The sequence below is a fragment of the Brienomyrus brachyistius genome, chromosome 8, assembly GCF_023856365.1.
Source record: "Brienomyrus brachyistius isolate T26 chromosome 8, BBRACH_0.4, whole genome shotgun sequence".
In the NCBI taxonomy this organism is placed as follows: Eukaryota; Metazoa; Chordata; class Actinopteri; order Osteoglossiformes; family Mormyridae; genus Brienomyrus; species Brienomyrus brachyistius.
Window position 1 is genome coordinate 4,962,567 of NC_064540.1, and position 26,188 is coordinate 4,988,754.

General features: G+C 42.0%; 1 protein-coding gene across 1 annotated transcript; it reads left to right on the forward strand.

Moving 5' to 3' along the window:
• The first annotated feature begins 1,112 nt into the window (after positions 1-1,112).
• LOC125747574 (serine/threonine-protein kinase 4-like) lies at positions 1,113-24,779 on the forward strand. The gene is made up of 11 exons (XM_049022923.1): positions 1,113-1,548; positions 4,155-4,235; positions 6,600-6,728; positions 7,120-7,234; positions 7,341-7,505; positions 9,050-9,217; positions 9,507-9,644; positions 10,101-10,229; positions 10,719-10,917; positions 16,294-16,436; positions 22,915-24,779. Exons 1-11 carry the CDS (start codon positions 1,511-1,513, stop codon positions 23,071-23,073), a joined length of 1,464 nt encoding a protein of 487 aa, XP_048878880.1. The 5' UTR covers positions 1,113-1,510; the 3' UTR covers positions 23,074-24,779.
• Positions 24,780-26,188: the final 1,409 nt, after the last annotated feature.

Below are 26,188 nucleotides of genomic sequence, written 5' to 3' on the forward strand. Positions count from 1 at the left end.
ATAGTTTGCCTAAAGGAGTAGTGGTAAATGGACTGCATTTATATAGCACTTTTATACTCTTACGAGTACTCAAAGTGCTTTACATTTTTTCATGCCTCACATTCACACACCCATCCACTCACCGGTGGCACCTGCTCAGCAGGAGCAATTTGGGGTTCAGTGTCTTGCTCAAGGACACTTTGATGGGGTCAGGTGGAAATAAGGCTCGAACCTGCAACCCTTCGGTTGCCAAATGATAGCACTACCTCCTGCGCCACCATCTTCCCCTAGTGCACACCTTTTTAAGATATTTTCAGTAATTTAATGTGTGGAATAATCTTCATTTCTCAAATCAACAACAGACAAACAAGTGTCTGAGGAAATTGCATAAAAATCAGTTACTTGTAGCTATAATAGTCATGCACAACATTAACAACATTTAGACTATATTTCTAATCAATTTAATGTTAATAAAAAAAACTGTGATATTCGTTCAAAAAACTGAACATTCTCAGTGATTCCAAACTTTTGAATGGTAATGTTTCATATTAGAATTTTTACATAATTCATTTATGCAAACGTTTGGAATTTAATTCTTCACTAATAGATAAGATAAAAGTAGAAAAATAAGGAGCAAGATAAAGAGGGAAAAAACCTGATGCCCTAGAAGTATTTGTTTGTTGATGACATTCCTGATAAGGCCTTTGACGGCCTATTGGAGGGAACATGGGTGAAGCCTGGCAAAATGTGTTACACGAATTCTATAAGGCTGTTAAAATCTGTATTTCGTGCATTCTGAAACATTCAACAATACCGGCTAATACTGAAACGAAAGAAAGAAATGTTTAGCTATAAATGCAGGGATATTCATTAATTAATTAATGGATCTAAAAGCAGATAAGTAGAAGAGATAAACTGTAGGCCAGGAAATGTAGTGTACTGGACACTATATGTATTATCATAATATGAAATGAGTATCGCTATAATACACATATTTGGCTCTTTTTAATTGCACAGAAAGAGATGCCCTTTCCAGTAAGCCCCGACTCCCAGGAGCATGCGGCAGCCGCGGTTTTGGAGCCCCCTGGCCTCTTCTAAGCGCCGCTGCCGGCTGGCAGTCTTTGTCTTCTGCGTAGCCCGGCCCCACCAGCAGCCGCCCGGCCCCTCGCCCTCAGCCGCAGCCTCATCGCGTCACGACATCGGTTTCAAAACGCACTTCCTGTCCCCGCTGTCAGCGATGCGGAAGATCAATGGAAACGGGCGAGAAAATAAAGATAAATAGATATAAAGCGATAGGTGCGGGAAGGTGGAACGTGGATATCGGGGAGCAGAGCGTTGGGCTGCTCGGCGCCGTAGTTTAAACCGCCGCGATCGGCTGGGGATGATGAGCCGCGACGCCTCTTGGTGGTAATGCTGGGCAAGCGGGACACACCGGCGTGAATAATAAGAAAGTTTCATAAAAAAAGTAAGAAAAGTTCAATCCCGGTACCCGCAGAAACTGGAGGAAGAAAGGGAAACTTGACGGGAAAATATGGAAAATAAGGTGCAGCTGAGGAATAACCCACGCAGGTAACACCTTTCGTCAGTTACTATCTTATGTGCTTTTTAAGTTTAGACACGAGTCGGAATTTAAGTATTTGAATGAATTTTAATTTTTATTATTATTATTTTAAGGTTGCTATACGATAGGGAAACTCGTGAATATTTACCCACTTGCCGTATAGTAGGTGAAGCCGTTTAGCTAAATGCTAAATCACCCGAATCCAGGTTTATTTTCTGCTTCAAGTAGCTGCGGATAGCCGGTGTGTAGAAAAAGACAAGTTTCTGGTATTCTTTTACAAAACGTTTGCGAATATGGCCGTGATTTGACTGACAGGGAATGTTTGTCGATCTTTATTTTACTTTCTGTCAACAGCAGAAAGCGCAACGGAAACCGAGGCTGTAATACTGCGCTCCGAAATGCCGAAGCCGATACACTATGTCAAGTCATTAAACAGTCTCTTTTTTTGTGACAACGTGGTGCTAAACGGGTCTGTAAAGTTCCAGAAGTGGCCGATTAGCGATGGAGGCTTCAGGACAGCAGAAAGTGAAACGGGTCGATGGGCACGTGTCGGTACAATCCCCCCAGTTTCATTTTGCCCTTTGAGTCCCTTTTAACTGAAGCGAAAAATAGAAAATTTAATGAATAGTTTGTCATCGCCATCTCCTGAAACGAAGTTTGCCGCAACTTCTTGCCTAAACGTTGCAAGATAATCTCGCCCGTCATTGCCTATTGGAGATATGCTAGGCAAGACACATGAAGTTAATTTCCCCACCCTCAGCTCTTAATAAAGATGCAATAGCAAGAATGGCAGCAATACTGGCATAAAAGTTGATGTTATACATCGATGTATGTAAAACTGGCAGGAGGGAACCTGGAACATAGAGATGAAACAGAACTCATTTGGAAGTCCTAGGAGGAAAAACCTCTTGTGGTCCAAATGAAACTTGCATGCCTACAAAACCACCTCCCTCCAGGGCACACGAACGCTGTAAAACGTGCAAGCTGCTCCCGAGGTCTCTGAATGGCAGTCCTGCATTGTCACAGTGTCAGCTGTGCTCTGAAAGCAGGGTCCCTGAGGCGCTGTAGTTCTCGCAGTCGTGGGGTGTTTGCGGATAACCGCTTCCAGGGTTACGTGGCTTCTCAGGGTGGGAAGCTCCGGCAAGCTCGTGGAATCCGGCCCCGAGCCTGTCGCTGCATGTAAGGCTGGTAGTGGAATGTTTCCCTGAGGCCCTGGAGTGATGTATACGACCCCCTGCACATCACAATGTCAGCTGTTCATTGACTTTGCCAAGGTCTTAATCTGGCCTTAAAACAGTCCTATTTCTGTAATTTACACAAGCATTAACCACATCCGGACCTGTAAATGAAAGAATGTTCTGCAGTGCCCTAGAGATGGATTAAATATCATGTTTCTGTGTATAGTTATACTAAATTAATAGGTATGTGCAGAGGCGTGAAACTTTTTATATATTTTTTAAATAGTATTTGTTTCCCACTGCTGTACTGTACGTTCAGCAAAATAATGCGGTGAGATGCAGCACTGCTCTCTGGGACCTGGGAATGTCGCGTTTTTATATTCGAGCTTCATCATCTTGTAATTCTGACAGGCTGGCTGCTCCATGATAACATTATCAGGACCTTCCAGCACAAACGGACACAAAGAGCCCGACCAGAATTTTCCCCTTTTGTGGTTTGAGATAAGATGCTGCAAGGGTGTTGCATAAAAGTGGAAAGTTTTATAATAGTTCTTTTATGTTTTTCCTTGATGTTTTAATGAGTCATGGTTAAATATAGTTTATTTCTGTAGTGCTTCTAGCTTAATTAATTCATTCATTTTAAGTGCAGCATAGTTATTGTGATGTGAAATGCTTTTAATCATATGTCCATTTTTATAATTAGTGTTAAATCCACTGATGTCCCATATTTTTTTCCTGAATAATTTTTTGTTTCCTACTGTTAACTTGCACAATCGTTTTTCGTGACGAAACTTTGTATATTGTAGCTGTATAACCGTGAGTAAGGCTCCATACACCAGCGCAACATTCAGCTGTATTGATAACCAAGTCAATGTTATCAGTCACTTGGAACTGAAATTCATGCTGTGCTTTCTGTAGCCGTTTTGCTTCAAAATAATACAGTGGGATGATTGGCTGTAAATGGAAATGGTAAGTCTTCAAAGAGCTCACTGAACACCTGCAATGCATCGGGTTCATGGCACAGTTGATGAACAGGGATGTTTGGGCTGAAACAGTATGCCTTAGAACGCATAATGGTTAACAACATAGAGTACAGTAGTTCAGTGGGTGGCATCACCAACTCGCATATTGCTGGTTCAGATTCGGCCTTTTCTTTGTGTGTGTGGAATATGCACGTGGGTTTCCTTTGGCTACGTCCTAAAATCCAAAGACTGGGGGATGGGCTCATTCCTAACATCACTCTTGAAGCACGAGAGCATTGGCATGTGTGTGCCCTGCGATGGACTGGGATCCCATCCTGGGTGCATCTTGCCTTGTGCTGTCTGGGATAAGTTCCAGGACCCTCTACCACCCTGTCCAGAATAAGATGGATGGATGGTGTTTTTTTTTTTTGTTTTTTTTTTAATTTTGAATTAACCGTTTCTTTCCTGGTTCAGGCAGCTGAAGAAACTGAGCGAGGACAGTTTGACAAAGCAGCCAGAAGAAGTGTTTGATGTTCTGGAGAAGCTGGGTGAAGGGTGAGTCTTTAGACAGGACACTGAATCCGCATGTTACCTGTCCACAGTATTGTGTGTAAATTAGACACGTGATGCTGAGGCTTTATGCTTCTGGTATTATAATGTGCATCGCAATCGGTGTCGTAATTGTTTTTAATCATACATTTGCAAAAGCACGCTTTGGAATTCGATTCGGTAACAGGGTGATCCTCCACGTTGATGCAGCAGCTTCATATATCCAGCTGTTGTGCTGTTTTGTGGTATTCTGTCATCAGTGGCTGAATTTTAATAAGATTTGAGTGGAGGTTGTCGATTAAATTTGTCTAGGCAGTCACAGCATCAAGTTGTTATGCGGAAAAGATATTTAAAGAGGTGGGCGAAGACCTTCTGGTCCCATCACCTGCAGAAAGACGATGACAATGGATCACACTTCAGCAGACAAATCTGCATTGTATTAAATTTAACAGCACTATAAAGGGGAAAGGGGAAACTTCTGGAAGGCTGTGAGGAGGGAAGGTCCAGTGTGGGATTCCCAGAAAGGATGTGCTGGTTTTTTTGGTGGTACCCTGGAAAAAAAAATAACCAGTGTTTGAAAGGGCAAGATCAACGAGGGCTGAAGTCGGCTTGATTAGAAAGCGCTTGGTTCTTTCTGAAACTGGCTTCGGCACTTGATTTCGTAAGGGGAGAGCATGTGCGAGAGAGTGATTGAGGTTAGACTGGCTTAGCTGACTTTTCACACCTTCTCTATTCTTCTCCGCTCATTTCGTTTGTCGCCTGAATGGCACGGCTCCTTTTCGAGAACGGGAGCCCAGGCCGTTGGAGTAAATGGAAAGCGTGCTCAAGTCTGCTCTTCGTTGCTGGCTATTTTTAGGCTGTGGCAGGGGAAGAGTTGGTGCGCCGCATACAGGCTACTTCTTCCAGTGACAAAAAACTGCCGTCTACTTCCTGTTTCTCAACTTCCTGTAGTGTGAAACATCCCCCTCACTGCACTCATCGCCCGTTAATGGCTCATAAATATAGCTACTTCTCTTAAAACTATTGTTTTGTTGCTTACCCGGTGGGCTTTTTTTTTTTTTACCAAGCAGTTTGCAACTTCGTCCATTTCTACTGCATATTGGCCCATGTATGCCAATGCGATAGAAGTTGTCTTTTAATAGGAATTTTCCAACCCCAGCTGGAAAGCTTTTTCATTGGTTAATCCAGTCAGCTAACCAATGGAAACGCTGATTGTATGAATAGGGCTTTCTTAAATTTTTGTGTACAGTGATGAGCAGAAGTAACTTGCATATAGAAGGTACTGTTTAACAAAAAGTGAGTGATTCTAAGCGAATTGTACACCCATCTGTTTTCTAATATACTTCTTAGGGTCTTGGTGTCACAGAGCCCTTTCTGAGAAGTACAGGCCGTGCAGTAGGGCAAATGTTAATCACGAGCCTCGCACACACTGCTTTAGCATGTCTTTGGGCTGTGGGAGGCAGTCTATCTGCATACTTTGGGCACACAGGTTTGGGGCTGCATTTGAACTTGTGACACTGGATGAAATTTGAGGAATCAGTCTGTTGAATTTAGGAGATTTTCTGCGTGCATGGAAAGTTCTATCTAGGATGGGGTGGTATCTATTTTTTTTCCCCCCACCATCATACCTTCTAGACTTTTTAACCCAGTTTGTGGTATATGATGGTGTATTTATATGTATTAAACAAAAAGAAAACATAGATTGTATAGACCGCTGTTGACTCTGGAATCCGAGACAGTCTATACGGGCTTATCAGGGTGGAAGTTGAGCACTAGGGAAATGAGGAGACAACATTTGTTGAAGAGCTATAAACATCACCCTTCATTTATTGACACCACAGTCACTGCCTGATCTGTGGCCACATACACACTAAGTTTGCAGCACATACTTCTGTAGTTCCATCCGACAGTGCGTTTATGTCACTGATATTCTCTATCAATTTCATAGAGGTATTTTACTGTATTTAGAAATCCCAAAGGTATTATTTTTAATACCCAGGTATACTGTAATATTGTTATACACCTCAAGCTTAGATGTATCTTAAACGTTCAGGGATTTAAATGCATTTAAAGGGTGGTGTGTGGCTCAGTGTGCCTCTGAACCCGTGATCGGAAGGTTGCTGGTTCGCGTCCAGCCTAAGCAGTATATTCACATGGCCATAGGTTCTTTGAGCAAAGCCTTTAACTCCCAGCCCCTTGGGTGCCGCAAGGTGGGTGCCCCTTTTGCTGTGTCCTCCAAGCTTCTTGGATAGCGAGATGGGGCAAAGGGGTAAATGGAATTCCCTACAATCACAATCAATTGTATTCCATTTATCTTCTATGGAAGCACTAGTGTAAAAGTGTGACCCTTTTACTTTTGGATTTGTGCAGGTCCTATGGCAGCGTGTTCAAAGCCAACTATAAAGAGACTGGAGAAATTGTGGCTATCAAGCAGGTCCCAGTGGAGTCGGACCTCCAGGAAATCATCAAGGAGATCTCCATCATGCAACAGTGTAACAGGTAGCAACTGCCTCCTTTGGCATGCTGGGGGAGAAGAAAGTTCGGATCTTGCTGATGATTGCTTGAGATGGAGGAAGGGATGCTGAATTAAGGAGTTTTCTCTGATGGGCAATGTGTGGATTAGTGGAGTAGGAATCTGCTTCCATGTTCGGGAGCTGACAGAGTAATCATATCACCATTGGGCCCTTGAGCAAACCTCTTATTCTTCAGGGGTACTGGATGCTCTCTCAGCCCAGGCTTTCTCCACTTGTATGTTGTTTTGGTTAAATGTGTCCACTATATAAATAAAAATAAAAAGGCTTTGGTTTGATTCACTGATGCACCATCATCGGCAGTGTTGTGTGTTTACCAGTCTGCATGGTGACCATAAGAAGCTCGTTTGTGTCTCCAGCCCGCATGTTGTCAGGTACTATGGCAGCTACTTTAAGAACAGCGACTTGTGGATCGTGATGGAGTACTGCGGGGCTGGTTCGGTGTCCGACATCATCCGGCTGCGGAACAAAACGGTCAGTATGCCGTTGCCCCGTCACTGCACTCAAATGCATTGCTCCCGCACCCCCTTTACTTCATCATCCACATGATTTTCCATGCCTCTTACATGCTCGGCCATAGCTGACGGAGGACGAGATCGCCACCATCACCCAGTCGACGCTCAAGGGGCTGGAATACCTGCATTTCATGAGGAAGATCCACAGGGACATCAAGGCTGGGAACATCCTGCTCAATTCAGAAGGCCAGGCCAAGCTGGCCGACTTCGGTGTGGCTGGGCAGCTGACGGTAAGCACTTTCCTGAACCTCGTAATTAAGAGCACACACACAGTGCTATGGAATGTCTTTTTGAAGCTAGGAATTTGGTTACAGGCAGCAGTAAAGCTGACTTAAGTAAATTTGGACTATTGCAAAATAAATCTGAGATTTATAGCATTTACCGAAGCATTAATGCATGTAAGTAAATTTACATTTTATCATTTAAATGTAATTTTTTTTTGTTTTTATATATGTAGTATTAGTCCTGTGCCCCCCTTCGGCCCCACCCGATGGCAGTGCAAGGGTGGAGGTGGTTAGCGTAATTTTCCTTATTTCAGTTATCCATACCTGAGGAGGGGTGGATGGTTAAAAGGAGCTCCATGCCTCCTGGGGGGAAGGTGGGTTGGGGGTGGGGTCTGATGGGAAACACAGAATGGTTTCTTTTTTTTTTTTTTTTTTTTTTTTTTTGGTTGCTAGAGGAACCTTTCTGGGAGGGTGGTGTTACAACCGGCTCGTGCATAAAGGCAAAAGACGCACAAAATGTTCCGAAGCGGCTCGAGTTCATTAAAAACAATGGATTAAATAAATGCTGGTATTTAACAGAATTTTACTAGGGGGAAAATTAGCAGGGTAAAAAAATCAACAGCGGGAAAGTACAGGTGCATAGTTACAAGAAAACACGAGGCAGGTTTGTAGTACTTATTACAAGCATGTATTTGGCTTATGAGCTTTTTGCTGTGAGGTGTTTTGAATAGTAGAGGGTAAGTTTGACTTGCGTAAAATTTGACTTGCATAAGGGTTCGTGGATCGGATTGCATATGTCAGTGGAGAGCTGCCCGTACTCCCCTCCCCTTTGGGCAGGGAATTCCGGCTTTTTCCTTTTATCCATACATCTTCCTATTCCTCTGTCTAGTCATAGTCACGTTATGTGGAGCAGGAAGCAGGGAGTGACCGGACCGGAGTGACCAGTCACTGTCCCTAGCAGCAGCCTAACTGTAGCCACAGCATAAGAGATGCATGTAAAAAAATGCTGTTGGTGTTTACCTTTGTCTGATTTCTAAATGTATATATTTCTGGCTTAGATTTTCACCCATTCGTACTGCTAGATATTGTACTAAAATTCAGTGCTTCAACTTGAGTATTCTTTAAGTTTCCCACAGGAAACTTTCAGCCATGTACAAGGTGATGTTTGGGGCTAATAATAGAGCCCAGGCTCAAGATTACAGTTACTGTGCTGCAAGTTCACGGCTTAAGCAAAGGGGCGTGAGAGAGGTGGCTATGAGAAAGTGCTCAGATGCGCGATGCTTTATTAACAGAACAAAACATACAGAGAAATGCTCTATATCAAGGCTTGACAGTGGTGCTTGGTTCCTGGGTGGAGCCCCTACATTCTACTGAGAAAACGCATCTAGTAGCGTCTTTCCTTCTCCCCCTCATAGCCATCGCTCCCGTGGTCAGGCCATTAGAGCAGATAAAAGACTTTAAGTAACTGCAGACATCATTTAATTATTTTGTGGAATTGGAAAATTTACTTCAAGTTGTGTGACGACCCCCCCACCCCCCTCTCATGCCAGGACACCATGGCGAAGCGTAACACTGTCATCGGGACTCCCTTCTGGATGGCGCCGGAGGTGATCCAGGAGATCGGCTACAACTGTGTGGCTGATATCTGGTCCCTGGGCATTACAGCCATCGAGATGGCGGAGGGCAAGCCTCCTTATGCCGACATCCATCCAATGAGGGTGTGTTGTTGTCCCCCCAACTCTGCCTGACGCATCTGTCTCTCCGTCTGCTTCTCTCCTTATCTTTCTTGCCTGTGACCGACTGACCGACCTTTGTCATAACAGCTGCTGTGAGAGACTGGGACTAAAGCCACAGTGCAACCTGGACGACACGACTGAATTATTCATTTTAAAAACATCTTTAATAGTTTATTAATGTACCCTGAAGCCAGCTCCAGTTCTGTATCTGCGTCTCTCCTGGTACTTTGGATTATAGCCAAGGGTCTGTGGATGTTGTCCTCCTCCACAGGCCATATTCATGATCCCCACAAACCCCCCCCCGACGTTCCGAAGCCCGGACCGGTGGTCCGAGCCGTTCAAGGACTTCGTCGCCCAGTGCCTTGTGAAGAATCCGGAAAACAGAGCGACCGCCACACAGCTGCTTCAGGTATGTCCCTGACCCTCTCCTGGTGCCCCCCACCCGTCCTCCAGGTGTACTCTCTCCCCTTTGCCCCGAACTCACTCGAGATTCACCTCCTCACTGTGTCCTGGATATATGAAAACCCAGTCATTCCCTAATACATACACCAGTGGTATTTACCGTTATTTTGTATTCCAATGCACTTTGTTCTTGCATATTTAACGTCCCTAAAAGCATTTTGCATTTCTAATATCAGGCTTGTTGTCCAGACTATAAGGTTAGCTTGGACATTAGTACTCTGGCATTCATACAAATACTTTGATGGACTTTGTGCTTGGTAAAGGTATATATGGCTGGTCATGTGAGAGCCCTCCCTATAGGGGTGTGTGTGTATGTGTGTGTGTGTGTGTGGGGGGGTGGCTCTTGTCTTCTGGGGCAGCCCATTTGCTTTGCTTTGCCCTTCACTGTCCCTCTTTCCCTCAGCACCCTTTCATCAAGGGTGAAAAGCCCAATGCCATCCTGAAGGCTCTGGTCACCGACGCCATGGAGATCAAGCTGAAGAAACAGGAGGCCCAGCAGCGGGAGCAGGACCCGGATGACGATGACAACTCGGTACGCTGGGGTCCTGAGTGACCCCGAGCAAATCCTTCCTGTTCAGTTTTGGTGGTGTTGGAGGGGTGTCCCCAGTCTGTGTGTTTGGCTACTTTGGGACTCGCATTAATCACAGCATGGTTAAATACCACCCATTATGAAACCCTCCTGGCTGCATTTAGCAGTTACTGATCAGAGAGAAAAGGCTTCAAAACACCTGTATTGTTTATGGATATTTTTAACTTCTCAGGAAATAGCAGAATAGAATCGTTGAATTGTGATTATTTCCCTGCAGTTATCAAAAAGCGTGTCTTCATCTGCCCTGTTTTGCTCTCCATCGGACCCATAGACTCATATGGTGGTAACAAGCTTGGGGGTCACAGTGCACGGTCAGCTAGCATGCAGCCCCCCCTGGGGGTAAAGGGCCTTTGTCAAGGGCAGCTTAACACGTTCCTCCCAAAATAATCAATATTTTGTCTGTCTGTGTCTTTATTTCTTATGTTATTTCAGGATGAAGATGATGTGGACCAAGGAACGATGGTGAGAGCAGGCTCCGGCGACTCCGGAACCATCCGGGCCGCTGTCCCCATGGAGGAAGCCTCACGCACGATGGTCGAAATCGACTCCACCCTGGACTCGCGGCTCGGCACCATGGTCGTTAACTCAGACGAGGAGGATGAGGAGGAAGAGGAGGGCAGCACCATGAAACGTAAGAGGAGCCCCCAGGCTGACATTTTCCTGCCTACTATGGCGTCTTCTGTCCTTGTAGTTTCGCTGAGGTCCACAGGATGTCCCCAGAGTTTCACTCATGAGAACCATCAGCTCACTTTCCTCTTAAGAGATGAGGGTTATACTTTTGCAGTTTATGGAAAGATAAATTACCCCTTGCTTTGAAGGACAATACTGAAACTAATGAGAGTCAATTGTTGTATTTTATTTAGAAGGGTACTTTATTTATATTTAAATAAATATCACAGAGAAACAATTATGACTGTCAGGGCAAACATGTTAGTTTACAATGTTGCATTGTAATGTGTCCTTAATGCAGTGTTTCCCAACCCATTCCTCGGGGAACCCCAGATTGTCCACATTTTCGCTCCCTCCCAGCCAATCAGGAACACAGAATACCTGATACAGGTGTGCTGGGAGCTGAGAGGAAGCAGAAACGTGGACTCTCCGGTGTTCCCCAAGGACTGGGTTGGGAAATACTGCCTTAATGTATATGCGTGAATTTTAATGAGTTTGTGTAGGGAGGTACCTGTCATGCTTTTGACACACTGTCACGATATTCAGGACTAGCTGATATTTAAAAGGAACTAAAAGGAATTAAATATTTCTGTCTTTATTAGAATTAATATCCAGTCTCTTTCACTACGTCCTGATTTACAGTATCCTGATATTGTAATGTGTCTCAGTCAATTTCTGTCCCGCCGTTTGTGGTTGAGATACTCATGCCTTAATGCTTGTGTGCATTTTGAGTCACTTCACTTACAGGTTAGTCCTGTTAATGATTCAGAGGTAGAGTTTCTGTTGGCAGTTTGATCTACAGTACTGACTTAGAAAAAAGTCCTAGACAGTCACAGAAATGGTGGTGTGTCTTAGCTTAGCAGTTTCAGATCCTCTCCTAAAGTCACCCCAGTATTTGCAGCAACCATCCAATACACCCATGAATTTTTTTTGACATTACTACTAGCCATGCTAATCAATACCTCATTGACTTTTTTTTTTAAACTAATTAAATTAAGTGAGCTGGTAGTGAAATTTAACAAATACATGGAACGGCTGCGGTGCCCCTGAGGAGAGGTTTGGGAACTGACGCAGTGTTCGTCTAGCCAGCCAACTAGATACCAGTGACTTTTTGGAGAACAGATGAAATTCTTGTTCGTATTACATTTCTCTTAATTTTGCATAGGTTGTAATGTTATATTGTGTGTTTTGTTTCATGCAAATATACATTTACTACCTAGATTAATAGCTTTATGCATTTCCTTTGACTGCAAAAGACTTTCGAACTGTACTGTATATCCCAGAGGTTGTTGCTGTGTATGTTCTCTCTGCATTAATCATTACTGATGATATGTGTAGAATATATTCATTAATTTGTTATGGTCTGATCTTGAAAACTGCCATCAAAAGCCTTATATCTGTCGCTCCATTGAAGGAGTCAGCTGTGTATATCGTGCCTTAAAATAACAGGATAGATTAAACCCTTAATAGGATGAGTAGATGGATCAGTTGGCCACGCACATTTTCCATTCCGTCCGGTAGGAAATTTATCTAATTTGTATGGATCAATTTGGAGAGCGGTGAAGAAGGCATTAGTGGAAGAGTGTGTGGAGAGTAATGTTTTCCCCGTAAATTAGATTGCAGTTCCCCTCTTAAGCTTTTACCTGGGGTGAAGTGTTCTGCCATAGTCCTAACTTTAGGATAAGTCATTGATTTCTCACTGGAAATGCTAGAGGAATTAAAAGCCTATTGCTTCTCAGTACCAGATAGCTAAGATGTAACCGTCAGAATGAAGACCGGTCCGGTCCCCATAAATAATATGGATGGATTGTTTTTCTTTTGTAGGGTGTCTTCTTGCTTTTGTCCAGAATGATCTGCGTGCATCTTGCTCTGTGTTTTGCACAGCAGATTAGGGATCTGTGCCCATGGGCTCAAATCCCGTGGCTGGAAGAGTAGCCATATTACTGCTTGGCCCTCGAGTCAGGCCCTTAACCCCAACCTCTCCAGCTATGCTGGATGATCTGCCCGACTCTAGGATTTCCCAGCCCTGTTGCCTTTTTAGCTTGAAAGCTGTGTCCAGTGTTCCCATCTATGTGCCTCTAAGACAAAATCCCAGAGCAAGTTGCCCTAGTCTTAACTGAAGTTCTGCTTCTTTCTATCTGCTTATTGGTAGGGACTGTTTGTTGTTGGAAAGGGGTCTAAAATGGCCGGTCTGTTGGAGCAGAGAACTACATGGTTTAACCTTGCAGGGCTTTAAACTGAAGGCTTAGGAAGGAGGACTTGTTTTATTTATTTTTTTATTCCTCTAGTTAGTTGAAATCTTTTAGAAATACAAATGCTGACATCGTTAAAAGGATTGCAAAGAACATTACCACTGGTCAGTTTGTTCATACTGCACACAAAGACCCAGAGGCTTATCCCTGGACGGCTGTTGTCTGGCTTCATATGAACAGAGTCCGCTGGATGGTTGGTGTCAGTGTGTGTCTGACTATAGAGTGTCCTTTGTCTGTGAACTGATCCCAGGGCAGCTAAAGTGTCAGTTCCAGGGGGACATGGGGTACGCTCCAGATTTCAGAGGATCCCTGCATTCAGACCTAACCCTGAGTGTTTGTTTATGAAGTCCGGACCCTCGGTTGTGCTAACCCCCCCCCCCCCCCCATCTTCCCCTGGCATCCTGGTCTCTCTCAATATGCCTCCCCGAACGACCTGGTGAGGCAGTGCAGGGCACCGCCGATGGGGGAGGCGCCTGAATAATTGATGGTGTTGTGAATTAGTGATGAGCGAAGTGCCCTTTCTCAATGGGGGATGGAATGCAGTACTACAGGCCTCCTGAGCGGCCAAGCAGCGCAGTAGGAAGAAAGGAAGCTTTGAAAGGCTTTCCAGTGCGTGGTGCTGCTCCAGTTCTCATGTGCTCATGTGATGGAAGCTTTGAAAGGCTTTCCAGTGCGTGGTGCTGCTCCAGTTCTCATGTGCTCATGTGATGGAAGCTGCAAGTGAAAATTTGGAGTAGTTTTCTCTGGAGTTTAGTTTCCTCATCTACGGTGGCAAGAAGTACAGATGATTGTAGAAATGCAGAATATGCATGTTCGCATTTGCTGCACTGGTGTATTCTGTATTCAGCCCCCATGCTGTCATAAAAAATTTAATTCCCCTTCAGTTTTGCACTGTATGTGGTCTTGTTTGCAACCCTGGGACCAGCCAAGCAAGAATTTTATTTTACAGTTGTCCATACTTTTTAATTGTCTAATTTATTCCAGATCCATCCATTTGTTCAAGCAACTACAAGCCTTTGTAAACACATTCGATAATGACCACATTCCCATTTTATAGTTTTGGTATGAATGTAAAAATTATTAATTTAGTTGGACTGGTTCCCCTTGAATGCTGAAAATGTTTTATCGGAAATCTTATTGTCACTGTCATGAGCAGAAGGAAGGACTTCTCTTTTTGACTTTCCCAAACAATGGGAGAATTAAGAACTTCAGCGCAGGCCGTAGCATGTTTGCCTTTAGAAATGCAACATCTAATGATATTTTTCAAAAGTTTTGATGATTTTTAACAATGAAATGCTCCAAAGCTTATGCTTATATCCCTTGGTGTGTATGTTGATGCTTCCATGTCCCATTCTCGCCAGTGTGGGGAAGCAATAAAAAAGGCCAATAGGATGTTGGGGTATATCTCCAGGTGTGTGGAGTTTAAGTCAAGGGAGGTAATGCTAAGATTATACAATTCCTTGGTGAGACCTCACCTAGAATATTGTGTGCAGGTTTGGTCACCATATCTTAAAAAGGACATTGTGGCCTTAGAAAAGGTGCAGCGTAGGGCCACAAAAATGATTCCTGGTCTTAGAGGAATGTCATACGAGGAACGGTTACTTGAGCTAAATCTGTTCAGTCTCAAGCAAAGGAGATTGAGGGGGGACATGATCCAGGTATATAAGATTCTAAAAGGTTTGGATGCTGTTCAACCAAATAGTTACTTCAGCATTAGTTTAAATACACGAACTCGTGGCCATAGGTGGAAATTAGCGGGAGAACATTTCAAGCTGGATTTAAGGAAGCACTTCTTTACGCAGCGTGTAGTCAGAGTATGGAATAGCCTTCCTGATAATGTAGTGCAAGCTGAATCCTTGGGTTCCTTTAAATCAGAGCTAGATAAGATTTTAACGACTCTGAGCTATTAGTTTAGTTCTCCCCAAGCGAGCTTGATGGGCCGAATGGCCTCCTCTCGTTTGTATAGTTCTTATGTTCTTCTTATGTTCTTAAATGATTGTGTGTTGCACATTAGAATTCATTGGCCTGGCTCTTACTGTTAGCATTGGTGACCCACTGGTGTTGTTCTTAATGTGTGAATCTTAAGTATTTTATAGTAATGTTGGCCTGTAATGCACGACTCCTGGAGTTGATGTCAACGTTTGACTTCCGAAGTTGGAGCTCGGGAATGTGGTATTAAAGAAAGAGAGCAGAGAGACCCTCTGTCCAGCTGGTGTGCACTCTGGTAAAGGTTCATGTAACCTGGGATTACCCAGGCATCCTGCCACTTGCCCAACTGTATATTTTAACTGTATTTTTAAAGTATTTTTATTTAATAATTTAAGTAAATTTATTTAGTAATTTATTTAGTCTTAATATGTTTGTATGTCTTACATATTTATGTTGGCATTTACATACTGACTATCCCTGTCTTGCAAAGACCTGCACATACAACTGACGTTTTATATAAAAAAAAAAAAAAAAAAAACAATTTTTAAAATTTTTAAGTAAATGTATGTAAAAATTTCAGGTGGCCTGAAATGCCTGCCAGTGCTTCACCACCTAGTGCATACTGCGTGCCGAACGATGGTATCCTCGGGCAAAAACTGTAGTCTGTGATAGTAGTAGTGCGACCATCCCAGCCTCACACGCCTCTCCCAGTCTCATTCTCACTCCTAAAATCAGTACGAATATCCTATTCCTACATACATTTCCATTTCAACATACAACCAGTCTGCTGGAACAGAACCCTGTCATAAGAGGGAAACGGTCTGTGTTACGGTTATAATACTTTTTTCTGCTGTGACCAACGAGAGAGACATTTAATCTATGTATGACCCGTACATCATAGATCTGAAGATTAAAATTTGGGTATCTTGACCTAGCAGTAGCCTCTTCCCTTTCTGTATGGGCCAATGATTTCGTCCGTATGACTGACTGGTAGCACCTGGAGTTCTCTCTGCAGGATCTTAGTCACAGCTGGAGAGAAGTTGAGCCCTAGACTCGAACTGTGGTGTCTACACACAGTCAGAAAAGCTGTTCATTTATTGTGTCGTTTGATAGCAATAACATGTGAATTTGAAGGATGTTCTGTGTCTGTCTTGTAGGCCGGGGAGAGACCGTGCAGCCTGCCAAGCCATCTTTCTTACAATATTTCGAACAGAAGGAGCAAGAAGCAAACAATTGTACCAAGGAAGATGGTCATATAGGTGACAACCGCAAACTGCCAGCAGAGGGCGACTTTGCTTTGGTAAGTGGGTGTCAGCACTTTGTTATGCGGTCAGTCTACAGGCAACATTGACGTTAGGCTGAAGGAACACATGTGCAAGCCTGCATCCCCTCTCTCTCTCATCTGCTTTTGTCTGCGTCTTTAGCTTTGTTAACGTTGAGAGCAATTTCAAGTTGTGACCTTCAAACTTTCCGGCAGTCATCAACCTTGCATCCTAATTCAATTGTAACGTCAAATCTCATTAAGATTTCTATGCATATCTAACGTGGATTCTGACTTAAATTTAATTAATATGTACAGCCTTGTCTTATGAACATGACTTGAATTTCCAAAAATAAATGCATTGTTCTTCATTATGTCTAGTTAATTTGATTCTGATCCTTTTTGAAAGGAGGCTTTTTAAAAACTTTTTAATAAGCAGGTTTTTGCTAGGTACCATGACTTTAGATGCATCTGATTTTTGGTGTGCTTTATTTATTCCCCCCCAAATAATTGTCTCCCTACCTATTTGCAGATGTACCATATTATCCATGAGAAAGGCGCTGTACACTCAACGTTTTTGTTAAGTTAAGCCATTGAATATTTATGGGGGGGGGGGGGGACGTGTGAGGCTTGTTTTCATTCTTTTTAAAGCGATTGGCTGAATGATACATTGTGACATCAGTGATTATCTGACATGCATTATGGCATCTCTGAAGAACAGTTTTGCTCCCAGTTTGGCTGTGGTGGCCATCCTTGTCAACACATGCAGATTCATCTTCCTGTGCTTTGAGGGACCAGGTGGGTCCTAATTTCCAGGCAGCCCTTCAGTTTGCAGGTGGCCTCCTGAGACCGTGGGCCTCCTTTTTTGGGCTGGCCCTCTTTCAGTGCCCTGCCCCTGTACCCTGGGGTATGCAGTGCATCTCCAGGAATATACCCAGTAACTTAAATATTTTAGGTTCCTTTGGATATAAGCATAAGCTAACATCGAGCGAATGAGGAAAAAGGAAGAAATTGTCAGGAGACAATTGTCATTCTCTAGTTTGTGGAACACTGTTGAAACTGAATGCTGTTGTAGGGTAATGGTGGGGAAGGCATGAAAGGCAGGTTGTTTGGTGGGTAGGTATTGCCCTTATGTGTGGATAAGAACAAGGCATGGCATGAAGATGGATAAATTACACACTGGTGAAAAGAATGAAGGAGGGAATCTCAGCATGTGCTTTGGAGAAGTCATTGATTGGGGTCAACTGAACTGACACAACATTCCCTGTTTGTGTATGATGACAATTTAGTCTTTCCTTTCCTGCAAGCTTGATGTGCTTTGTGTGTGTGTGTCTGTGTGTGTACATATGTAATGTAATATATATTTCCTTGTCCAGTCTCTTTCACTGGAACTAAGGGGCTTAGCGCAACTCTTGGAATAACAACCACATATTGTACGCTTCCAGTTTGTAGTAATACCTCTTAGTTGACCATGGAATATCTAGTAGGGAAGAAATCTTACGAACTGACTTAATACTAAGGTGGCATCCTACGACATACTACACTTGAATTCCCTCTTCAGAATGACCCATTCTTTCACAAATGCTTCTAAACCTGACTGAATGTCTAGGTGCTTGATTTATATACTTGTGGTAATGGGTCTGAATGAAACACTGACATCACTGATTAAGAGGTGTGTCACTATACTTTTGTCCCATGTAGTGTAGGTTTAGTTACATTTGTGTCATTGTATCTTAACTTGTACAATATATTTGACCTTTCCCCTATAATGATTGAGATATTGACTTATGTCATCACTTCTGGATGTAACGTGATAAATACCTGTATATGTGTTAGCCGCCTAGCTTGGAAAGGGGTGAAACATTTCTACACGTTGTGGACTTCAGTGGTTGCTTTCGATTGCTCAGGTTACTCTCTGAAATCTCACGCTGCTTTACATTTATTTTTTGAATCTCTTTTTTAATAGTTGTTATTCTGTTGTTTTGCCTTTTGCAGTAGCAAAAATCATTGCAGTTGGATAGTAATGGTAGTCTCAGCTCAGGGCTAAAGCGTGCTCTGAATATCGTCTATTTCTGTGGGTTTTTGACCACAATTGTAATTATGTTAAAACCCTTATCTCAAACCAGCATGGCTTGCGTGTAAATGCTATGAGAGAAGATGTAGCATCTGTGAAGCTAACAATCATTAATGTTGGTAATGTAGTAAAAGTGTCTGTGTGTCTGTCTGTGTGTCTGTCTGTGTGTCTGTCTGTGTGTGTTCATGCTTTTAATCATCCAGTTCAAAGCCTTGTAAGAAAATGTCACATGGTGTATGAGTGAAGCTTCTATTGAATAACAAATAACGTTTTAACTAAGTATTGTCTATTCATGCTTATTAAATTACCATAAATATGTGTTTTTAATATCCTCGGTCCTTCTAGCTGCTAGATACACTTATTAAAGTCACAAAGTTGTCTGCCTGCTACCTTAGCATCTCCATTGAATAAGTGTTTGAGAAAATGTTTAGGCTAAAATTTGGCCGTATTCTATATGGATTGACGGTGCCAGTGTGTGTCATTAGTGGAAGCCCTACTTAAAATATCTACAGTACTGTGCAGAAGTCTTAGGCAGCCCAAAGAAAGGGCTGTTTATCTGGGTACCAAGTGTACTTTGGCTTAGAACAAAAAACACAATTTAACATTAGAACATGTGAAAATTTAAGAGTAACACAATAAAAACTAGTAATAATTTCTTCTGTTTTTTAAAAAGTTACTGATATCTAGTTGGATGGCTAGATGAACACCGCTTCAGTTCCCAAACTTCTCCTCAGGGGCACCTCAGCCGTTCCACGATTTTGTTAAATTTCACCAGCAGCTCAATTAAATAATTAAATATATTGGTTTAAAAAGTCAGTGACAGATTGACTAGCTGTATGAGGTGTGCTAGTGGCCAAGTCAAAAAATACATGGCTGCACTAGACGGTCGCTGCAAATACTAGGATGAATTTAGCGGAGGTTCTGAAATGGCTAAGCTGACACAGGCATAATATCATAGTTTTACACCAACAAGAGGATAATCTAAACATTTTCTTTCCCTGCCTAAGACTTTTACACAATACTGTATGTCCTTGGCAAGGAGACTTGAGTCTTGCAACAATTGTTTGTTTTTTTTTTTTTTTTTTTTTTTTTGCATGTCGACGCTCTGCTCTCTCCTTTGGAGAAGTAGGAGGTCTTCTGTTGTGGTTCACACAAGGTGCCAGTGGGCATTGTGAGAAGGCCATTGCTAACCCTTCCCAGCCCTTTTTATGAGCCTCATAGTTTTCCTATAAAAAAGCTAGAGGGTAAACAAGTTAAATAGGAGAATCTTCCCCAGACAAAGGGGATTAGGTAGGCTGGTGAAGGTGACGTGGAGGTTTCCCCAATGAGTGAGGAAAGGTAGAATGCAAAGTAAAACGAGGTCTAACACAGGTACTCTAGGCCCCGATACAAGTACCAACGCTTGCCCCGGGGGTCATTTCATAGCCGGAAAGGAAAGTGAAAGCATGACAAAGGCGACACCTGGATTATGCACTGAGCAGACGGCATTTCAACTTGCTGACAGGGTAGGGGGGTGCAAATTAGCGCTGCTGTTTTTAGTGTGTTTGGTCTCTGTGGATCGGCGGGCTGTCTAAAGCCATCCGAAACGGTGTACGACAAACTTTACCCCCTCAAAGTATTATGCTATCCACTATTACGACATTATGCTTGATTGTCAAGAGCAATATATAGCGGGACCCCTGTATCTCTGGTTACTGTTTCAGGCGGTTTACCGCGGTCAGAAAAATATGTGGAAAATTTGAGAAATAAATGGTTCATAAATTTCAAGCTGTGTATCAAGTGAGTGCAGGCTTGCATGGTGAAATCTGCCAGCCCAATCACGCTCAGTACATCCTTTCTCCCTTTATCCTTGCTTCCCTGCAGAATTACATTCATTGTGTCACTATCAAAGTGCGTATCATAAAAATATATAAGAAGCATGATTTTTATTGCCCCGTCATCCCTTGATACGTGATTTATTTTTTTTCCATTGCTCTATCGTGTCTTGAATTAGGCAAAAATGTCAGAATCTCTAATTCGAGAATACCATACTGTACTGTATAATAGTGTACACTGTACTTTATTACTGTTTAATGTTGGTGATGTCTTACTGTGCATGATTTATCAGTTATCCTTTACCATGTGCACGTACATGAAAATCATATTGTATTTAGAGTCCGCGGATGGTTTGCTATTATCATCGGTTTCGGCCATCCATTGTAGACCATGGAACGTATCACCCGCGGACACAGGGGGGGACTGCTGTACTGGGTAAAAGCTTACATTATTTTCACATGCGATTATCGTCTATTTTCTCTCTCCACGCTAGTGTTTGCTGCATGGTGTGTTGTAGCAAAGTGCTTCTGGTGAAAAATCTGTTTTTAAATGTTTAATTAGATGATTTTTGTTGTATGGACTTGTTTCGTACTTCCCCTTGATATTTTAGCAGAGCACAGTTTGCAGTCCATTATGATTTTTTTTTTTCACTAATCTTGAAGTGCTTCCACTTTTTCCACTTCCACTGCAGACATTTTGTGGTCCCTTTCATTTCGCTTAATGAATTATCAGTGATATTGTTAAGTAGCATTGATTTATAGGCATCAGTGTATTGTTATGAGGATTAGAACATGAGCACAGTATCAGATACAATATGAATAATATCACTGATATCAATGCTCCTCTATTACGTATCATTATATATATGGACTCTTGGTTCTAGCTCACAGTGGCTTTCAGCGCTCATTTCAGTGAGATTAACAGACTTTGCAGCAGTGAAATCTTTCGATAAAAATGTAAAGAATATGCTATATCAGTTTTTGATGTATAAGCTGTTTTTAATCGATTTACTAGTAATTTTAAATTTAAATTTGCAGTGCAATGGTGCTGCACTGCTGTGCACTCAGTGTTTGACTTCCTCTCCCAAGAGACACACTTTGTTTTTCTCCATTCCATCTGTTTGGTTCAAATTACTATTTGGATATAAGTGTTGGAAATATATTCAGCATGTTACCCAAAACACTACTGTGAAATAATTTTGCAGCATGGAGATGCTGCAGTTTTTCAATGTTTTCCAGTAGTCGGTTATATTTTTTGTTTTATAATGCTGGTCCTTTTATTAAAAATAAGAAACCGGCTTTATATAGCATAAATAAAGTAAAATCATTAAAGGGAAAAAAAAAAGTTTTTCCCTCAATTCAGGTTTTACCCATGGGAACTTTTCCAGTTAAAAGATGTTTTTCTTGTGCTTGTTTCAGCTCTTTCTTGGGTGGGTGGGTTGTCGGTCTTGATTGTAAAATGCCTAGTAGAGAGGGAGGCTTGGACAAAGGGCCATATCACTGCTGTTCAGTGAAAAGTCTGTGTGTCCATTTACTTAAACTTTTTATTATAGATGGAATATTTCCATTATCTGCCAACTGGTAGCATTTGGCGCATGACCAATGGTAGTATGTTTTTTGAAGTTATCTGTTTAAGTAGTATTTGTTCAAACTAGGTATTTATGGTGGTCATTCGTATGGATTATAAACTAGTTAGCTAAATATATTCACAGTTAATGATGATAAAGCGTGATTAGTTTGTACCTTAACACTGACATATTTGCCTCGCTGACAACAATCCAAGTCCATTTCAAACATTAAACCATTTGCTGATGGCTGTTTAAAGGTTTCTAAAGGTTTCTGTTTGTTCTAAGCTCGTCTCATTACGTTTTCTTAGGTTTATTTTGTAAAGTAGTTTCTGAGAAAATGCGCTTCTGAAATAATGGATTTTTGTTTTTCACTTAACAGCAATGATATGCACTTTTCCTTGATTGATTTTTCCAACTTAAGAAATTCTAGTCTGCTAACCTTTTGGAGATGTCCTTGTTTACATTGCAGTCTTGACCTCAGCATTGATGCTTAGAAAATAGATGCCGTTGTTATTTTTAAGCTGTTGATCCTGCCCTTACGTGGGTTTATTTAATCTGTATTATATACTGCTGCCTTGTTTTCTACATCCCTTTCAATACTAAACAATCCTCTATCACAGCTGGTTTGTTACCTCCAGAGGAGTCTATTGCACTGGAGTTCCAAGTTAATCAGGGGCTGAGAGCTTAAAGCCACAGTAAGCTATGCTTTTCTGATTTGTACATCACTGTATAGTATCAACTCTGGTTGTCTGAAATGTGCTGTAGAAATAAACAGAACTTGAAATAGTAGGATATGCTGGTTATCTTGTAATAAAGTTCTCTTGCTTTACTGAAAGAGTGCGGAAGGGGGGATAGATGTCTAGGGTACTGTTCTCCTTTCCTGGTTCAGACCTCTGCGACATGCATGCTTCTCATATATCCTGGAATCCTGATGCATATTGACGGCACTGAGAGAGAGATGATTCCAAACAGGAGAACATCTCTGTGCAATTGCTCCGACTCTTGCTCCAGCCACTTTTGGGGTGGTGATCTCACTTCTGACCAAGCCTCCGTGTCCGCAGATGCAGAGCTGGAGTGTGGATGAGCTGAAGGCCAAGCTGGCTGCCCTGCAGCCTCAGATGGATCAAGAAATCGAGGAGATCCATCAGCGCTACCAGGCCAAGCGCCAACCCATCCTGGATGCCATCGAGGCCAAGAAGCGCCACCAGCCGAAGAACTGAGACGGGTGGCATTCCAGACCCGATCCTCTTCCTCCATGCTGGAGAAGACTTTTGGCCAATACTTATTCCACAAGCTGGACTCTCACTGTCAGAGGTCTCCTTTTTCCTCATTCTTCTAATGCTTGACAAATGACCATATGGTGCTGTGAACAAAAACTGCCAAATGGGTGTTTGTTAAGCATGTTTCTCCTATCAAGGTTTGAAATACCTGTTATTCCAAACCATTTCAGTGCTCACTTAACAACCACTTTGTTACTGGATAATCCCCCCTCCCCCTGCTCAGGAACTGGGTATGAAAAGACTGTGGTACCGATTTAACCTGTGGTTTATGTTGCAAACAAGGCAACCGAGATGTTTCTGTTCTGCTTTGAATAGGAATTTAGGGTTGAAAAGTTATAAATTCACCGGTTTGAAATACTTTGAGTTACGTTGCGAATTCTCATATTTTAGTGCTCCTTTGGTACTAATGGTTCTAATCCACACACCTTAACTTGGTAAACTCTCAGAAGTGATCATTACAGTGAAGTATGGTGTAACTTATGTAACTGGTCAAAAGAAAAGGACAATGTTTGGAAAACCCTAAATGCTGATTGACTCCTTTGGGTTACATGGACTTTTCCTGAAATTCGTACCTGGAAGAGTCCTTTGTTTCATGGTGTGAGATCTGGCAAAAAAAAGTCCATGTAACCCAAAAATAGTCGCCTGTAGACTATGGTGCATTTTTGCTTATTATCCCTTTCTTATTTTCAGCAGATGATCACTTAGATTCAGGGATTTTTAACTGTGCATTTCATACATTCCAGGTTTTAGGAAACAAGAATATATTTTTTAAAATAGCTGTTCCTTAATATTACAGGGAATGTAGCTGAGTTTTCCTAACCAGGTTTTTTCATATGGAACCTGGAAACTCAGGTCAGGTCTGTTCAGGTTCTGTGGTGTATAAATGTGTAAAAACAAAAAACTAAATTGTAAAACAATGCTGAGAATATATAAAGTGGATAATCTGACAGAATCTTATTTTGATTTAAGAGGGATTTCAGTTTTACTGTGTGACCCAACACAGAACAGTGTCCTATTCATTGTTCTCTATCCTCTGAGGAATATGGTTCATTGTCTGCGTGTGTGTATGTGTATATATGGGACTAAAACTATGAACTGTGTGTTGAATAACCAAATGACCCCTTGATGATGATGCATTGACACTGAGTTTCTCCTCCTGAATGCTGTAGTAGTTATCACTGGAAGACATTGCGTCTTAATCTGAATGAAGAACCAAGCCGAAGCATGGTCCATAACTTGTGATGAGATTCCTTCATTTTTGTACATGCCTTGAACTTATCAGTGTTTTACCGTTTTGTTTTTAGAGTGTTTTTATGAATTAAAGGTTTTAGCTACTAATTTGGTCATTGTAGTATGATTTGGTTGCAGCAGTGCTGTCTGAGTCATGCCCTTATACATATCAGTGATTAATCTGTTTTGTGAAGGTAATTAAACTTTAGAGAAGACGTATAGGTACGCAGCCATGACAGGTGCCTGCTCCCAGTAGCAGACAAAATGCACTTAGTCCTGTTTAGCAGACTTATTTTGCTTTAGGAACAAAGTTTTATTGCCAATGGCATTGTATTTCTTTGACCTGTCCTTTATTGGCCAAAACAGCCTGCGAATAAATTTTTAATGGGGTGACTAAAAATACGAGTTTGTCTCCACTGCTGTCTGTCTGTGGGTGTTTATTTCATGTGCTGAGAGGGCAGAAAAAATGCTTAAACTGCTCACGTAATCAGATAACCCTTGTTTGCATGTTTACCTATCCTTAAAACTAGACAGACAGCTAAATAGTAGTTTAATAAGTGCTGGGAGAGAGTGCAAATCGGTTACCAGTACCACAAAACCGATTTATATACTGGTTAAAACCAATATTTACAACTACTTTATGATGATTTTTTTTTAAATAACTTTTTACAACCAATATTTTCTTTACTTGTTTTATTCATACTTCGTACACTTTTGAAACTATTTTTATTTCAAGGCATTGACAGTTTCATACCTGTTGATACAGTAACTATTTACAACAGAAATTCAGGTTGAATATGATTTTTCCAGGGTTCAGTTTCTGTCACATGACTCCGTAACAAGCTTGCCAGCCTGGTTAGTTACCTCTTTAGTTCATTTAAAAATAATGTTTTTAGTGTAAATGACTTAAATGTATCATGCTCAAGCTTGCCTAACATGCCTCTGTACTGAATGCATTAATCTACAATGTGTCTTCATTACTAGTTCCCGTACGCAAGTATAATTTTTTTAAATTACATTTTTAAATGTATTTAGCAGCATTTGTCTTTGGTACCAGAAAACGGCTGGGCTTGCTTTGAAAGCACTGAACCCGTGAACCCTCACTTTCCGCAGTGAAATATTTAAGCTTCACGTTACTCCTTATGCCTGTGTACCATGAAGCGAGCTCCTTCCAGACGAACAGTTTCACTGTTTCTTCTGCAGCAAAGCACAATGGAGCTAATCAGTATTCTGGAATTTTTCCAGGTTCTACAGCAAGGTAAATGTATCAAAAATGGAGCCTTTGGATACGAGTTGTCTTTGGCAATAGAGACCCCTGTGGTACCAAATACATGTAAGTATTGCGACTGTACTGCTTCTTCCAGGTCAAGGCCTTTAACCGAGACCTCTGACGCTCCGCAGCAGCTCATCTCGAAAATGAAATGTAATGATACTGAAATATTAAACAGATATTTCAACATACCTGCCATTCCCCTCGCCGTGACAGCGATGGCATTAACGACGGTGACTCAGACCTTCCTGTGGTGGAGGAAACTCCAACCATGGGTATGTTGTGGCTGCAGACCACAGCTGCTTCGGTAAAGTACTGCTTAACATAAAGTATCGGGGGGGGGGGGGGAGGGGGGATTAGCCTGTCTGGACAACAGTGACATCATTGCATGAACGTCTTGCCAGTTGCGTAAAATGGTTCCAGTTCCATTGCACGTTAATGTCTCATATGTAGAGCACAAGAAATAACAAAGCTTCAGCTTACAACAGGCCGACGGTGATGCTTCCGAATGCTTGGTGAATTTCTACAGGGAAGGTTCTGGTTTCGATAAGAGGC

What these genes read in the sequence shown, in the direction of transcription:
- LOC125747574 (XM_049022923.1), top strand. Translation starts at nt 1,511, where the DNA reads ATGGAAAATAAGGTGCAGCTGAGGAATAACCCACGCAG. An exon ending in CTGAGGAATAACCCACGCAG is followed by an intron (nt 1,549 to 4,154) that starts GTAACACCTTTC and finishes TTCCTGGTTCAG; the next exon opens with GCAGCTGAAGAAACTGAGCG. An exon ending in CCGACATCCATCCAATGAGG is followed by an intron (nt 9,218 to 9,506) that starts GTGTGTTGTTGT and finishes CCTCCTCCACAG; the next exon opens with GCCATATTCATGATCCCCAC.